The 19,459-nt window shown below is 31.7% G+C and overlaps 1 protein-coding gene across 2 annotated transcripts; it reads left to right on the forward strand.

Moving 5' to 3' along the window:
• Positions 1–5,082: 5,082 nt before the first annotated feature.
• Positions 5,083–7,678, forward strand: LOC132935924 (uncharacterized). Of its 2 annotated transcripts, none has more exons than XM_061002572.1 (2): positions 5,083–5,264; positions 6,810–7,678. In XM_061002572.1, the coding sequence occupies exon 2, from the start codon at positions 6,824–6,826 to the stop codon at positions 7,499–7,501; it is 678 nt and encodes a 225-aa protein (XP_060858555.1). In that variant the 5' UTR covers positions 5,083–5,264; positions 6,810–6,823; the 3' UTR covers positions 7,502–7,678. The 2 variants fall into 2 exon arrangements, with proteins under 2 accessions (XP_060858555.1, XP_060858556.1); XM_061002573.1 differs by having other exon boundaries at positions 6,813–7,678.
• The last annotated feature ends 11,781 nt before the right edge of the window (positions 7,679–19,459 follow it).

Raw genomic sequence — 19,459 nt, forward strand, 5'->3', positions numbered from 1 at the left:
ACAAATTTCAATCGTTTTTGTCAAATATAACGTTTGCAAGCCCTGATTCAAATAATATAACTTTTAATATTAATAGCCTGGTAGGTGCAGTTTACTAGAAAGAAAATTATAACGGAAATGTATTTGGCGCAATTTAAATTTGTCTAGATAAGCTCAATAATAATAATGAGCTCTGAATTTTAATTTAAAGCGTAATTTAAAAAGTGTTAAAACTTATAAAAGCCCTCAAACGTATAATAATTAAAATTCACTGATATTGTTACATTAGGCGAATTATTCATGTACCTAGGTCATAATAAGTAATAGGTAATAATAATAAGTCAATTTAAAAATTCTCCGTTAAAAACATAAGATTTATTTATTTTTTATTTTTTATTATTTAAGGCTTCAAATGCAAGGTCTATTAATTAGTGTAAAGTTTTTTAAATAATTTAGTTTCTTTAAACTTTAGAATTTTTTTTTTTTTAATATTTACTTAATTATGATAGTGAGGTGTCGTTGATCAATTATCTAGATGTTCTCTGTGAGCCCGACTATCTGGCTGAAGTCTGTTATTCTTTTTTCTTGTTCGGACCAAGATGATGTTTTTATCAGAATTTTAAAACATTTTACAACAGTCGAAATATGTATTTAAAGAAACAAATTCATTATTACAATTTAGAATACATGGTTCTACTATAGTCTGTAGGTCCTTATATACTTGTATAGTGTATACGTATGTCAAAATGACAAATAAAAATTATTTTCGATAGGTAACAACCCACGATTCCCTCTTATTTGGAATGTCCGAATATAATAAGATACTTATAGACTTACCAAATAATATTTAAGCTTAAAAACATGGTCTGTTCTGACTTCAGACTTGTTTATATTAAATATATACTTTATTTATATAATGAAACAAATTGTCCGCGTTCTGCAATCTAAATTTTTCCTAACCATACAAAATGTCCGCGTTATGCATTTTAAACAATCGACCGTACAATATGACCGTTTACAATTTTGGTTGTAGGACAATTTTTACAGGTACCTAGAAAAAATTAAAACCACGGTCAGTTTGTACTATTTTAAGTAAAAAAAAATTTATACATATCACATAATTTTTATTACAAAACACATGTAGAAAGACAAAAATAATAATAATAATGGTAACAATAATAATAATAATAATAATAAAAATAATAATAATAATAATAATAATAGTTATGACAAGAAATTCGTGCTGTGTAGGTACAGGCTTCGTGAATTTCCAACGTACCTATGCACAACATACAATTATCTAAAAATTATAATATAGAAACAAGAAAATTGTATTAAAAAGTATCCAATTTTACGAGTTTCAATTGACAATAATAATTTAAATGTTCAGTATAAGCCTACACATATAGGACATAAGACATTTCACACTATAATACACTTAAGTGTATAAATGTTATATTTAACAAATGTTAAGATATTTTTCTGTTCACAGACCAAAGTTATATTAATTTATACATAAATATCAATAAATATTATATTAAATAAAAATAAGCATTTTATTGTATGGGTTGCGTTTGGCGTACTGCGTCACTAAACTCGTGTCTCATAGTGCTTGGGATCACGGTTCGCGATCTAAAGTTTTGAATAATTTTATTTTATCTTATCTTGTAAAATATATTTCCTGTTTTATTTATATCGTACAAAGGTGTCCGCGATCGATTTTTATCAATTTATTTTCACCGTACAAAATGTCCACGGTATGCAACTCAAACAATAGATAGTACAATGTGTCCGTTTACCATAATTCAGTAGTTGAACGATCTTACGCGAACACTCTTAAACAACGTAATTTTACACAACTCCCAGACACACACACACACACACACACACACACACACACACACACACACACACACCTTTTCATAATATGCCCAAGGTCCTAAACTCCTTTTTAAATCAATACAAACAGACCTTCTCTAAACCATTGTCATAGTAGCGGGGGTTATGAACCGTCATTTCTCCGAAGGACACAGGCAACCCGCAGTCTCACCAGCTGCGTTCCTTCGTCCATTGAAACAGGTCATCAACCCCGCACATTTATCGTATATTACGTATCGTCTCACTATATCGGATTTAATATATACTTATTTCACCAAAAACCATTACCTTCCCCTACCGCGTATTTTTCCCACAACTAACAGACTATTTTGTATGATATATTATTGATGAATAAATTATTATAATAAGTAATATTATTATTGTTTATCCATGAAGAATAATATGTTTCAAACGATTTTATCTTCACTGTTAGAATAATAATATATATATCTATACTAACGCGGTATATTGTTGCAGGAATGTCACTTGTTCGTCGCTGTATAATAATACAACCGTAGTAGGTATACCTACATATATCATTGAAATTAACGACACGATGGCGGCAAGACCAATTTATTTATTGTTGCTCGTACCTACGTTGGATTTGGGGTGCATAATTTTATAATGTCATATATCATCGGATGTTATCGTCGTCGTTTTATATGCATAATATAAGATGAACACTATATACGTGTATGGACGTACGGTACTACAAGGTGTACCTATAGGCTATAATATAAGATAATATATGCATACCATAATAATGATAATAATAATAAAAGAATAAGCCGCACACAACTATCAAGGGCGTCGTTTCCAGGGTGGGGAAGGGAACTGGCAGACCTGTTTCGGCCGATAACATGTAAGTATTAAAGTATAATATAACACTCTACATAGAAATGAAAACAGTCGGCGATTTATCGTCCCAGGTGTAAACGCTTAAGAAATGCATAATGTTTGGGTATAAAATCTTATATGTATAGGTATTATTATTACCTAATAAAATGTATAATTTATTGTTGTTATGCTATGCACGTTTTACTAAATTAAGTAACAGTGGCGGCTCGTGGTTTGGACGACGGAACGCACCCCTCTACTAAAATTAATTAAATGAAGAAAATGAATTGTATAATATTCTTAATTTTACATTTTTTAAAAATATTGCAAATTTTTAAATAGTAAAATATTTATAAATTACCTACTAGTTACTACCTACTTTACATGTGTCTATTACATTAATTGTCGTGTGTGAACTGGTTATTTCTCTCAGATACCAGGAGCATATGGGTACGCCATACACGGCAGCGTCGTCCGAACAATATTCGTATTACGCATGTATAAGTGACGCACTGTAATCGTGTGTGTGCGGATATGTTTAAGCTGCCTTATTATATATGGATATACGTGTACCACATTTTTCAGTGTTGCAAAAAAAATGTCTTAAATTTAGGGTGCCCGTAAAGTAGAAATACATAGAAATATAATATAAATTATTGTAACGAACATTATACACAACATATTGTAAAATTGGCTAACTCCGGACCACATTTACAATTTTTGTTCAAATATCTCTGCTAATAATGAATCTATAGTTCTGTAAAAAAATTCATAACAGTCCATAGATTTATGCAAAAACATATTGATTAATTCCTAAAAATTATATTCTTCATGTTTGTGCTTTTATAAAAAGTTCAAAATTGTCGGTATAACACTGGACACCCATATAATATTATATTCACTGTAAAACGATATTATCAATATAGTGGTACCTAACTCCGGATCTATGTAATTATGTTGAACACTAAAATGTTTTGTTAAACTTTGTTATACACATTTTAATGAGATTTTAGTTATTGTGATTATAGTGTAATCACTTGTACACCTTTCACCTCCGGCACTCGCCAATCAAACCTCTCGTCGGTGAATTTCGTCCGAATATTTCGCAGTGAAACTATTCCACTCCTGCAAAGCTTACGATCATTTCGCATTTGATAACGGAACGACTAGTGCGAGAACATATTATTTTAATTGCATAATAATTTATTACACTTATTTTAATATCGCCGGCATGCGTGTATGAACAATGATAAAAAAGAATATTAATAAGTTAACTATTTTATTCAATAATATTTATCAACAGGTGTTAAATAAATTGAATTGTTTTTGATTTTTTTTTATCGAAAACCATTTAATTACTCATAGTAATGGGTCCAACACCAATACGCTATATTATAATAATATGTTGTTTTTCATCCAACAAAGAAAAATATCGGGAAGGTTTGTTGACTCGTGCTAAAGATTAAATTATCTAATTTTGACAACATTTTAAGTTACAATCACTATACAAATGCGGTAAGTGGGTGACGCTCTTCTGTACATTAGGTGTGTAGACTTAGAGAAGTCACAGTAATGGATTTGTTGAATTTGAATTTAACGATATAAAATTATTGTATACGAAAAACGATTCTGAGTGTCTGTCAGCCTATCATAATATTACTAAGTATATTTTATGCGATATTGATACTACTGTGATTGAAGTGATTTATTTTACTATTTATCATTAGTAGGTACCTACTACTAATAAACTGCTTGTATAAAAAGATATTTATTACTTTATTATTTTATTATTTGTACATAAATAATAATTAACATTATTAATAATAAATTAAAAATTGTAATTGGTTTGGTCTTTAAATGTGTAATAGAAATTAAAATAATTACTTACTAATAATATAATATTAAATGTATTAACGATACTGTGAAAATAATATTATGACTAGAATTGTGACGTGATACTAAAAACTATGCGTATCATGGTAGTATTGGTAAGAAAAAAAGGAATCACTGCAATGGATTTGTTAAATTTGAATTCAATAATAGAAGATCATTGTATACGAAAAATAATTAGGACACACTGTCCTTATTGTTACTAAGAATATTTTATGATATTACTGCTATTAAAGTAACTTATTTTACTGTTATAGAATGGTAAGCCAAAGGTTACATTAATTTTAAAATTTGTTAAAAATCGAAGAAACAATGAAAAAAATCAAAAATTTTGTCGTGGTCGATATTTCGGCTACGCCAAGATTCGGCCGCTACGTCTCTCTTACCACCCGCACGACGCGCTACAGTCCGACGACAGGTGGTGGGAGCCCGGACGTCGATAACGACGCCCGACCGTGCCGCCGATCGATCCGACTGTCTTTTCGCGTACGTGGTACTAGCCGCGTGTATATATAGTTGTTACCCGTATGTTATACCTATTTGTAATAAATAACCAATAATACTTTACCAGGGTGTTCCTGTTATTTAAAGACCAAGAGTCACCTCATTTCTTTCTCAACACCTAGTCTACAGTGTAATTTGGCGCAAGCGGTAGGATACAGAATATCATGACCCGTAAGGTAAGTAAACGTTATTATATTATACCTAATATACTTACCTCGGGTTGATCCCATGAGTATCCCAGGTGCAGCAGTAAGCATTGTCTATGGACCACTTGGAAAGGTATGGTACTCCGGGGGGGAGGGGGGCAGGATAGGTTGACCACCAACACAAGAGCGCTACGGGGCTAAAACCACCAAAGGGTAGCCGCGACAAAACAAAGTAGGTACAGTGAATTCAGGCAGTCTCAGGAAGCACCAAAATCACGTGAGAGACGGTGGCGTTTACTAGTTGGGTTCGCAAGACCCTTATTTAGTCTTGTTAGGTCCCGGTGTTTTACAGGTAGGTACTACTCTAGTTGGGTCCATGGAAAAAAAAATCATTTCTCTTCTCATTTTTACAGACTTAGGACCGTCAGTGATCTATAAATTAGAACACACGTATGATTAAAAATGTTTTTTTAAGTTTCTAATATATAGCAAATAGTTTATTAAATATTAGAAAACTAGTAAATGGTATGAATTGTAAAAAATTCGTTTAAAATTGCATTGATAGTGCCGCTAAATGAATTGCGTTCTCAAAATTTGCATACATAAATTCTAGTTTAAAAATTAAATTAACCTTAATACATTTATCGACTAATAACTGAAAAGTTTGTGCATATTACTATATTATGTTTGAGTGTATTTATTTTGAGTAAACAACAATTAAAAGAACGTAAAGGTTGTTATGCATTGTATGAATCGTAAACATTTGAGTGAACATCTTCACTGGACACTTTTGAATGTTCCATCTACACAGATAATATTTTTTGAGCATAAAAATATTAAGTTTTCTACTGTAGAGAAAATTATAATATTAATAGCTTTATCTAATAAAACATTTTCGTCTCGATTCGTTGTTAGTTTTAAATCATTTAATAAGTACATTATGATTATCGTCAATATTTTTTGGAATGTTTGGGTGTATAGATTTTATATCATTATGAATATTTTTTCGAATTAGAATACAGTCGCTATGCGTTAAATTGTGAACATAATTTTTTAATTCACGGTGTAATATTTTAGAAAGCCTTTCGCAAATATCTTCTTATCGTTTTAGTTCTAGAACTAATATTAATAACAATAGTAATTATCATGAAAAAGACTAGGCTGGCCTTGGGTCCAAGTTATAAATAAAATATACATATAATATAAAATATCAACTGAACAGGTTAAGAAAGCAGATTACCTCGAAACATACGAGCAGTAATACCGATTTCTACGGGTCACACCTAGCTTATCATTAGCACGATGTGGTTGAGCCCACTGACATACGGGCCGGGTAAAACCCATGTCTCGTTCGGGGATTTTCCCATATGACTTAGGCAGAGAAAACCTGGTTGAAACATTCCAGGTTTGTCTCATAATCGATATGTGAGTCTTAACACTGCACCAGGGGGAAAACAGAAAGACAAACGAAACCAAGGGGATTGGTATAACCAGCGATACTGGTGATTGAGGTTTTCCCCACTCGACCGGGTAATACGCACGATATTTACATAATACATTAATTCGTGTTTTCAGCAGGTGTAACTATAATGTCCAAACCACAAATGTCGACGACATCCACCGGGCCCAGCAGTGATGGCGACTTCCACCAGACGTCAGGAGACAGAGGGACCATCGTTCAGCTTATCCTGGCGAGCCTCTTCTATGTGCGCCGACTAGCCGATATGCTGATGACCACTTGGCAACGATGGGGCCAACCTCCCTCCAAGATTGATAAAGGTACGGATATGGAAGATGCTCTAGTACAGTGGGCGAAGACGGGGGACCTGATCGAGTATCTGAACCACCCAATGGTGCAGTTTGCCATATACCTAGAGCTAGTGGAACCCACCGACCAATTTTCGGAGCTCCAACCACGGCGAAGACGATATTTGCGACGAATGGTACGGCCGTCCTTAAGGACCATCTTTCGGCTCATCCTGGGCCAAGCCTCGGCGAGCCTCCTCTATGTGTGCCAACTCGCCGATATGCTGATGACCACTTGGCGACGACGATCCCCCAAGATTGATAAAGGTACGAATACGGAAGATGATCTAGTACGGTGTACGAAGACGGAGAGCCCGTCCGAGCTTCTGAACCACCCAGTGCTGTGGTTTGCCATGTACCTAGGGCTAGTGAAACCCCTCCCAAGATATTCGGAGTTTCATCCACGGCGGAGGCGACGTTTGCGACTAACGGTACATCCGCCCTTAAGGGCCCTCGGGTGAGGACTTGGTGAGGTAAACTGATGGTCGGTGGTGGGGGCCCGGACGTCGACAACGACACCCGACCGGGTCGCTGCAGGCTGATCCGACTGTCTTTTCACGTACGTGGTACTAGCCGCACGTATATAGTTGTAACCCGTATATAATACCTAATTGTAATAAACTATCAATAATACTATACCAGTGTGTTCATGTTATTTAACGACCAAGTGTCACGCCATTCCTTTCTCAACACCTAGTCTACAGCGTCAATGTCTTATGCATAGAAAATGGTGGTATAGACATTTGGTGAAAATTTGAAGTATTTAACAGCTTAAAATTTTAAAAATATTTTGACCCATGTTGAAGCTATTAATAGGCAATAGGCATATGAGATTTTCGATTATCGTTAGTTTTATTTAAGACAAATGTCAATAAAAAAAAATTTGCTCTGTCAAAAAACTTGAAAATATAATACTAAGTTCCTCATAAGACGTGGTTGTTAGTGGAAATTAATAAAAAAAAGTTGAGCGAAAATCCAAAATTATTATTTATGAGGGTCTGAAGTTCGATTTTTTCTAAAACTCGTAAAAATCACGAAGATGGGAATATTATTTTGAGTTGTAAAATCATAAAAAATTTTATTTTTGTGTCTAATATACGAAAACTGAGTACAAAATTCCTCATAAGATGTCTACTTTTATCAAAAAATAAAAAGTCTACCGGATAGTCAAATTACATATTTATGAGTTATGAACGTTTGTATATTTATTTGATTTCTCATACTGCGATTTTCTTCTTTAGTTTGTTGTAATTCAATAACGAACGTGTATTTATATATCTAATCAATTAGAAACCTAATTACAAAGTTTTAGATGTAGTCGTATAGACAACTAATATAGAACGTCGTTCGTGATTATATTATCGTTAACTAAAGTTAATAAATGGATGTTAGTGTAATTTGTTCGAAGACATTTCAATGACCTTAGCCAGTATTTGATGTGTGTGTGTGTGCGTGTGTGTGTGAGCGCGTGTGTGTGACTCGTTTACGGACTTTTCAATTTTCTTAGTTTTTTTTTTATAAGTGTCAATAAAATTGTATTTGTTGAATCAAAAAGCCAAAAAATGTAATACAAGGTTCCTGATATATTGTTATTACACAGTTTTTTTTTTATAATTATTTAAAATTCAAATTTTGACATAATGTATTAAATATAAAATTTAAAAATTATTATGAAGTTAAAAATTTATAAAATGTTCAACTTTCATAAGGGTTGAAAATTTAAAACAAGGTTCCACGTAAACAAATAAATAAATTACTTTATTCTAAATAATATCATCAAATTTACTATTACTTAGTAATATATCATAGGCTGACTTACCGTCTTCGTTCAGAATTGTTTTTCGTATACAATGATTATTATTTTTGTTATTATTATTCGTAGGTAAGTACTTGAAACTTCTCAAGTACCTACCTATATTATTATAAAAAAATAATATTAATAAAAAACAAAATAACCTTGGCTGACAAACCATCTCTACTCGAATTTTTTTTTTAACTTATCAGTTATCACCTTAGAATTTATAATGAATTTAGTTAGATTTCAATAAGCTTACAGTTTTATCAATTAAATGTTTATACTAAAAGTCCATACCTACATTATAACTGTTAAACAATATTCAACAATATTTTAACTAGTATACTTCTAATCTATTATAATATATGCCTATAGCGTTAAGAGATAAAATAAGTATTTACTATATTAACATTAACTGTTTGATATACAGAAACATTTCTATGTGAGATATAATAATATATTTTATGTTTTTTTGTTTAATTTAATATTGTTTTGATGTCTTATAATATTATATTTACGTACGTAATCATATTTTATACTTTATAATTCACTTATATTATTAAATTTAATTACGGATCTCATAACGATACACGATATTTTTTCCATTGTTTGCCCGCATGATTCATATATTTATTAGATAACTGTACCATTTAATAATAGGTACACATAATATGTATAAATTAGTAGGTTAGAAATTAAAATGTGTAGGTACAGAATATACGGTAATGCACTAATATTATTAGTACCTACATTACCGTATGTCTAGCACAGGCATTACTCAGATTGACATTTCTAGCAGATGCACAGCTGCCCAACATCAACTACCTGTTGATATATGAGTAATGAGTTTGTGACTGCTCGAGACTTATTGCTCATGAGAGTCATGTGGCCGCCTCAAACATATTAAATTACCGTCGCCAACCATGGACTGAGACTCGAAAGCCTGAGTGCCGTGGATTTTTCTTTTATTAATAATAATAGGGATATATTGGAATACCGAATAGAAATTATCGGCAATAAATACAAAAAAAAACCACGTTTTGTTTAAATATATATATGTTTGTTTATTTTATTTATTGGTTAAGTTACGTTGGTGCCGTGAAAACCGATTGGCATAAAACTCGGTCAGAAAAAATAATAATACCTACTTGCCACGTTTTATTTTATATCAAAATACACAACGCACCGCACCGGCTTCGACTAAGCAGTTGCCGGCGGGTTGAATAATGATAATTTAAATGTATTTTATAATAAAAATACACAAAGTACCTACCAGCCGGCTCCGACGAAACGGTTTACCGGCGGGTGAAATAATAATAATAATATACCATATTAATTTTATAAAAACAATAAACACACATTACACACATCGCGGTTCCGACGAAGCGGCTACCGCGACCGGCGGGCGGAGAAATAATCATTTAAATGTTTTCAACGAAACACAAAGTACCGGCAACGGTTATAATATATTATATAATAAAATAAATTATTGTGTTAACCACAGAAAAAAACATTAGCATACACGAATGTCACTGGCGCACCAGCAAAACGGCGGCTATTCGCCGTTTGTCATAATATATTGCAAGGACGCGGACGGGAGAAAATGGAGTGTCGGGCCTTTGCTCTGTCGGCCTATACCAGGCTATTGTGGCACGAACAGGTGACAGGCGACAGAGAGGGACATGCGCGCGGTTCCACTTTATATGATAATTAATTGTATTTAGTGCCCGATACGCTGGTGGCTGGTTGCGTTAATTAAGATCATGTTTGTTACGTCCCAACCGACGTGGATATATACATCAACGCCGAAATGAAATACGTGATGTACTATGTATGATGAACGTTTATTAACCTAGTACAAAATTACAATGTTGTAATATATGGTGTAAAAGAGTGGTGTTCCGACTCTTTAAGATAGAATATATAAACTGTGAGTGGTGTTACGACCTGACTCTGAATGTCCCTAACCGTCTGAAGAGCTCTTGTCCTGGGCTTCTATATATATGATTGTGTCCTTTGGAGTGGGTGGTTGTAGCAGTGGCTAGGCTCGGTCACGAGACAGAGTTCGGGTCTCGTATTTGGTACGCTGGTCGACTCGTATCCTGCGTACGGGCGTTGGCTTTCCAGGAAAGATACGTATGTGACGGACTGACGGCACCTTCCATAGTTTAATTGTTTTCTCTACGCTTTTGCAACGACCTCCGCATGTTATACTATACCTATTGCCTTATTAGTTATAGTGTCAAATATTATTAGAAGCTCGCCGTACATAGTCAATATATGACTACTTAATACGTGGGTACGTAACATGTTCGAGGAGACCTTATACCTTAGACCACGGGTACCAGGGGGGGAAGCGTGTGTGCGACTGCGGCTCAGGCAGTCCGGTCAACGATCTTTAAATCTTGGATTTTTTCTTTCAATTTTTCAATTTTTTTTTTCTACGCGACTTGGGTACACCATACACGAATATCAGGAGATAAGTAGGCATATAGGTCACAATTTCAACTTCGCCATAATATGTAATAAATAATAATAGTATAAAACATTTTTAATTTTACGTGGTTATAGTACCTAATATTAATAAAAACCGAGATAATAACAATAATGATAAATGATAATTTATATATATATATATTTTTTAATTTACAACACCTACAGTTTTAAGTAATACGACATATTAAACAGTTAGTATTTTTATTTTATAAGTAAGTCGGTAAATGTTTTGTGAATAAATGTATAATAAACAAATGGCCTATAATTCAAAAAATTAAACAGTTACAAATCCATACAAAAAAAAAATTTTCAAAATTTCAATTTTAGAAAATTGTCATTGAAATTTTCATGAAATATAGCTGTAGGTAATACAAAAGGTTTAAAGTTCTGACGTAATGTTATAAAGTTATTTATTTTATCACGTAGTATATTATACTGGTTTACTATAATATAGATGTAGGTAGTATTTATAAATTAAAAATGTATACGTCATATTTTATAAACACGATTAAATTCCACAGTTTAGAGATTATTACAAACTTTTGAGCTTTGGTGCTCATAGCAAGTGAAATATCAAAGATATAAACGATTTTGTGTGTGTGTATGGTGATCGGACACTTTGTGCTATCTATTGTTTGAGTTGCAATAATATTTTGTACAGTAAAAATAAATTGATAAAAATCAATCGCGGACATTTTGTACGGTATAAATAAACCAGAAAATATATTTATTACTATTTAGTGTAATATCTTATGTCTTATGTGTAGCTGTGTAGGTTTATACTGCACTCTTTAATTATTATTGTTAATTGAAACAATTAACTCGTAAAATTGGATACCTACTCTTTATTGTTTCTTCATTATAATTTATTATTGTATGTTGTGCATACGTTACAAATTCACGAAGCCTGTTAGTAAGTACATAGCACAAGTTTGTAATCATAACTATTATTATTGTTATTATTATTATTATTTATTTTCATCTTACTACATGTGTTTTATCGCAATTGTCCTAACTCCAAAATGACAACTTTTCAAGAGAAGAATAAAACGTTCCATTAATTAAAAAAATTAGTTTATTGCATACTTTTCAAAATACATTGAAAGTAACATTACTATGTATAAATTGTTTTCTACTTCAAATATTACAAACTGTATTATTATTTACTTTTATTTGAAAGTATAGTTTTTAATATATAGAAAATAAAAAAAAATCATGATACCTATACCTAACCTGTTTGGTAATTGTATGCCTAAATACAACGAGCGGTTATCCGATGGGTAGAGTGATAAATGTTATACACGGTGCTGTGGCAGAGCTATAACAAACGATTACCATATTATAATTTTCGAATGTGTACTTTTTTCTTCTATACCTATGGAAATTAAAATAATATGCCATGCCACGACAGAAGAATCGGACGAATGTTTTTTCGTAATTGATTTTACATTAGATGCAGGTTCGATAACCTTCTTTTCACTGTTGAATACGCCTATACATTCACTCGACCTTCCCTGGAGTCTGAACACGAACATATTATATTATAATATATATTATATAGTATATGTATATTACATATACTATAATATGGGTTTTCGTGTATTATGTTTGTTACTGTGAACTGCCTATTACTAAATAAACACGATTGTATAGACGGGTATAAAATGTCCTTTATAGTGGCGACACACAGACAGGAGAAGGCGACTCGGGATACGACAGATATAATATATTATAACATATTATTATCTTGTTATTGTGTAATAGACGGAATATCATTATTTGGAAAGTCATTCTGTTCGATAGCATTAAAACTGGTTCCTCGACCCACCTTAAGAATAATATAATATTAATCGGGGTTTCTTCGATGCACTATAATATTATATATTTAATGAATTATAATTATATACTTATATGTTATAGTCTGAACACAGTCTTATCTGTACATTTTTTATAATGGCATTTCGGAAACCCGGGCCTAATCAGGCCTATATCGACATAATATTATATACAATAGGACGTGTATGGAAACCTCAGCGGTCGGACTGCCTGCTGCAGACGGATCGCCCACGTTGTTAGTCGATGCACAACATTTAAGCCGACTGAAAAATATATTATATAATATATTATAATATAGACACGGACGAACTAATCCGGCCCAGCTTAAATATTTTTAATATTTTTTTTGTATTTAAAACAACAGGTTTAGAAATAATAAAATACAATACGAAAAATAAATCGTAATTAATCTTATTTGTCATATAAAATACCGTGCAATTGCCCCCCGACCATGATGCTTCAATTCACGGTGGGAGTTCGCTATCTATAGTACTATAATATAGATGTCTGTGATCGTAACCGGTCGGACCCATAGAGTGGAAACGTCGTGGCGGGCGAAGTTCGATATTTGAAAATGATATTGTGATCTATGCGTAGGCACATCCACTGGCGTAGTTTGACATTTTTTTCTGGGTACCTAGGCCCGATATTTTGATGTTCGGATAACCAATTAATATTTAGTATTTTTTAATTAACAGAATACCGTATATTAAATATAAATGTATTTTACGCATTTTATACGCATTTATTTTAAATTTTAAAACTAATAGTATAAAACAAAATTAATAAAACAGATATAGCTGACTAAAATATTTTTAAATTGAAAATTCCAATTATCTTTTTTCGTTGACGCAAACTGTCTATCCATCTATTACAGCAGATAGATTATCTAAGAATCGTCCAATTATTTCTCTCTCGATAGACAACAAAGTTAAATTATTTAGTCTGCAACTTGATGTACAGTGCATCACAGATATAGGTAGATTAAATTGCTATATTTATTTAGTTTAACGATGGATGTGAATTATTTGTATTTCGTACCTTTGGTAATCAACGTTTTATTGGTATGAACCAAATTGATAATATTTTTAATTCATTAATATCACCAAATCTATAGATTGAATTTATGTGAACTTAAACATTCAGCTTAATAATAACGATTTATCAATAGACTTTGTTTGCCAAATTATTTAACTTAAATCTTCTTTGGTTAATCAAATTTAAAAAAATTAAATTCAGTTTATGACCAGGTAAAAATCTAATATTGTTGACAATCACTTAATTCAGCAGTGCCGTGTTAAGGTAGAATTCCACCGACGGCACACATATTTTGCCACATCATCAATATCCACTGTAATATATAACCTTAATCGTCGCTAAATGTCGCCTAACGTTTAGGGAGTGCAGGAAACCTCATCGGTCGGACTGCCTGCTGCAGACGGATCGCCCACGTTGTTAGTCGATGCACAACATTTAAGCCGACTGAAAAATATATTATATAATATATTATAATATAGACACGGACGAATTAATCCGGCCCAGCTTAAATCTACCATACGATAGGTTGGTACATATACGTGACTAACATAATATGAAATAGGTATAAATTATAATAACATGTATTATACGCCACGTAAATGCTTGGCGTATATAACAGATATATTTCTGTTTCCTATAGGAATATATTCCCAAACCCTCAAACGAGTAAATTATCGACACATGCTGTAAAGGCGTATTTAAATATTCTCCTTTCAGTGACCACGATAACGAATACTGCACAAAAAGATGATTAAACAAGGTCCAACAGGATTTACACTCTACAACTCTAAGGACGCTTATTACTCTCGAAAAACTGAGCACAATAACGAGTACTGAAAAAGAAAGTAGTTATAACAGGTTTTTGCTACTTTAAAAGTGTTTTTTCGTCACAAACGTACCAGCATACACTTGAGATAAGGTACCTAATCTAAACCAAGAGTAAAGGAAAACAAGTAACACTTGATTAAAAAAAACTGAAATAATATAATGAAATCGATATTCAAAACAAAACAGTTATTAAAAAATGTTAAATGATTTTCATAACGTTATGTTAAGAAAGATATTAATACCTATTCAAACAATATTTGAACGATAGCTTTTCAGGATTTGAACGAATTATGATTTTGCACCATATTTTGCAATTAATAGAGTTAGAAGCTGTAGATAATCCTACTCGTCGATGATTTTACCGAGCTCGAAATGTGTTCGAATGTTCGTTCAATATAATATTATGTCCTTTCGAGCAAAGGTAACGAACCCTACGAGCAATAAACTACGTATACATTTGGTCGTTTTTTTCGATATAAAAGACCCCCAGGGACGTCGAGGCGGCCGCAGTGAGCACTACGTGAACGTCCAAGACTTACCGGAAAATGGGGTACCTGCCGGCCACTGCACGGCCACTTGGCGCCCGGTGGCCAGTACGCCGCGCAGGCTGACCGGTCGCTGTGGAGGTGGCGCGTGACGGGCTCGATCTGCAGCACAGACAGTGGTGTTTGACAAGTTCAAAGTTTTCAAAATTAAAGTGGAAACGCAACCAGCACATGCAACCGTATTGAGACTACGCCATAAATTCGTACTTTGACAAGTTAAGTTTAAAGTAAAAAGTAACTTTACTATATTGTTAATTTGAGAGAGTTACATGTTAAATAGAAAAAAGGGGGAATGTATTAAGTAGGTAACCACTCTGCTGTAAAGTTGTAGTTATAACTGGTATTCTAACAATAAGTGAGGCGCCTTCAGCTTTGTATTAAATTTTCAGGCATTTTGACCAAACCAGCAAATTTAATTTATAATTATTAAAAAAAAAAATCTAAAAAATTAAAAATTGAAAATGTTTGTAAGCAACTCGAAAAATGTCAAAATATTTCGAAAATTGTATCAAGTATAAAAAATTATAAAATAAATATATGATGTATATTTCAAGTTTCTACGGTTATTACTTTAATAGTTATTGTATAAAAACAAAATAAGAAAATTTTGTATGATAGTTTGTTCATTTACGGGAAAATATCCGATGTCTAACTTTAAACGCTCGTAAAAATGTAATTACACTTTCCAGTAGACATTTTGTTTTATGAAGTTAAACAAACTTATGAGGAATCTTATATTAAACGTTTTGTTTTTTGCTTTTGCAGACCTACCTTTGAATTATCAAAGCAGAAAAAGATCAATGTAACTTCTAATTGTAACTTCAAAACTTGTAACTTTTACATAAAGTTACAGGAAAATTTGTAACTAGTTACAAGTTTAAATTGTAAATGAGTAACTTGTTACAAGTTAGAAGTTAAAAAAGTAACCTAGTTACAAAACTTAGTTACATGCCCAACCCTGCGCATCACACGTAAACTTAAAGATCGCGTACCAAATAATTTTATTTTTTTTAAACATAAATAACGTTATTATGGCTTTAAAATAAAATCCAGGTGTATTGAGCCCTTGAATTTTTTTTAAATCTTTTAACGACTGATATTTTTGTAGTCCATTGTTTTAAATTATATCCAACCATTATAATAATATATTGAAATAAACCGTTTTCCGTCGATTTATCCCGTCTTAATCACCGTTAAAGATTTTTAACACAGTAATTTTGATGGTTTTAACCAAATATACCTAAAATACAGGTCTAAAATTATAATCAATCATAATAACTATTTAATTTTTTGTAACCAATCGCAACCATATAGTAAGCACAAATATATTATTTGTTTGTGAGCTAAATATCGAATTAAAAAAAATTAAGAGCCATTTTTCAAGATAAAATATATTATAGATTACCTTTATAGATATTTGGGATACTGTGGCTTATTGATGGTATACAATTTTTCTTCTTTATTAGATCAGAATAACTTACTATGTATAGATTTAATTAATTAATGATTCTAACCGTGAACCAATTCTTAAAACGTGTACCTATATAGATTTCATGCGTGACCTAAGGTATCTCTTATGTATACAATAATAAGTAGATATTTCGTGTTATATATATATATATATATATATGTATAAAAAGTATAATATATAGGTACCAATATTAAAGACACAATATTACATACAATATAATAGTTATGCGGTACGCGTGTCTGTGCAGAGAAGGGTCGTCGCGTCGCATTGTATTGTAAAGGTATTATATGAGATCGGTTATCGTTTTATTTGCTTTGACGCCTGTGAAATTGCCCGTTTAAAAAGATTAGTTTATTATGATATATTATGTATAGGTACGCTCCGGGGGATGTTTTCTTTGTGTGCGCGCACGCGTATGTATAACAATAAGGGCTTGAAACCGATTGAAATAATTTCGGTTTCGGTTTCGATTTTGTCTCAATTTTATTATGAGTATTAACTATGCGTATTAATGGAATTTGCGTATTTAAAAACACGTCAATTAAAAAAAAAATAACGATTTCCAATTTTTTACGATTTTGATTTTGAATTTAATATACCGGTATCCAATTTTTATCGGTTTCGATTTTGAATTTAATATACCGGTATCCAATTTTTTCCGGTTTCGGTTCTGACTTTAATACCGGTATCCAATTTTTTCAGTTTCGTTTTTGATTACGGTTTCGGTTTCGGTTTTAAAACGGTTTATACCGGTTTCTTGAAAACGGTTTCAAACCTTGATAACAATATATTATATTTTCCGTCCCAAACGATGATAATAATATAATTAGTGTTTGAAAATTTCATGAAATTTAAGAAAATGAAATATTTTAGTATTTTAATAAATTTTGTTTTATTTTTAAATAAGTTTTATATTTACATATAATTGTCATAAATCACCTTCATAATTGTATAGGTATTTGTACGGTACCTAAATGTATACCTTACCTTTGGTATCATATATTTAAAATGGTATTCAAAATTTTTAAATATTTTAATGTTTAAATGATACAAGTAGGTTATACTCATGTATATTGTATACCTACTGAATTCTTGCATTAGAATTTAGAACACTGAACGTTGTGTTAAAAAAATAAATAAATTGTGTTTTTATTTATGTTAAAAAAATTTGTATGTTTCACGTTTTTGTGAAATATTTTGCCATATTATAGTGAAATATTTCATACTTCAAACTCTAAATGTAATACGGTGGTGGTGGCTGTAGCGTGTAGTTCCTATACTTAGCTCCACTGCATTAATATAATGGCTGGTTTGTAATTTATGTCGGACATATTAGTAGGTAGGTATACACCTCTATTATATCCGCAGCCGATGTACCGATTTTTTTTCGGTTACGACCTATTTTGCTCCCGTTTTTCAAAAAGGTCAATTTCCAAATAGCATCCGGTGTACAAATACGTCTGCAATGTCCAATCGACGTCATCACGGTATGAAAAGTGAAGGCTCCACGTGGAGCCGGTTATGTAATGTGTGTTCCATTATAATATAGCTTGTTTTTTTGTATACATATTTTTTTTCTCAACATTAAACTATAATAGTATACCTATAATAATATGTGTATAGAAATCGTTAAAATATTATAATATAATCGTATTACCTAATAATATATTATTAGTTTATCGTTTATGCCCGCGCACTTTAATACGCCGTCATGTAGGTACCTACCTAGGTAGAATAGTATTAACATCAGCTAAACATTAGTACACAATATTATAGAATATTATCCTATCCTTCCGTAATCATTATTATTTGTTACAGGTGAAATAAATTTCGTAATTTTAGTGTACCTGTCTATTATTTATATATTACACTAGCTGAATTACCCGACTTTTCCTGAAAAGATGGTACTATTTAAAGAGGTCATTTTTCGAATTACTCAATATTTATTTAATGCCACGGGAAAAACTACTGACAAATTACGAAAAACCGCTTAAAATGGGATTTTAATTTCTAACGATTTGTTTATCACCGTAGCAACGAATAAAAAATTATAATATTATAATATTAATTCTACTTAAAGGCTATAATAAATAATAAAAATTTAAAAAATCCAGACTGATAAATCGTCTCCGCTCAGAATCGTTTTTCTTATACAAATGATATTATACCATTGAATTCAAGTTTAATACATTGTCCCACTTGTAATCTACTGTACAGCAGAGAGACATCCACTTACCCGCTTATGTTTCAACTTTTAAGTTACTACGATTACCTAATACTTTTTGAGAAAATTTAGAATGTATAAAATGTTAATTTTTTTGACTTTTTTAGGTAAGGATTGAACATTTAAAACAAAGTTTTTCATAAAATAATTCTAAAAATATATAAACACAGTTTATTTTATAGATAT

The sequence above is a fragment of the Metopolophium dirhodum genome, chromosome 1 (genome assembly GCF_019925205.1).
Source record: "Metopolophium dirhodum isolate CAU chromosome 1, ASM1992520v1, whole genome shotgun sequence".
Taxonomy (NCBI): Eukaryota; Metazoa; Arthropoda; class Insecta; order Hemiptera; family Aphididae; genus Metopolophium; species Metopolophium dirhodum.

Excerpts from the sequence above, each read along its gene's own strand:
- LOC132935924 (XM_061002572.1), top strand. The coding sequence starts at position 6,824 with ATGTCCAAACCACAAATGTCGACGACATCCACCGGGCCCAGCAGTGAT.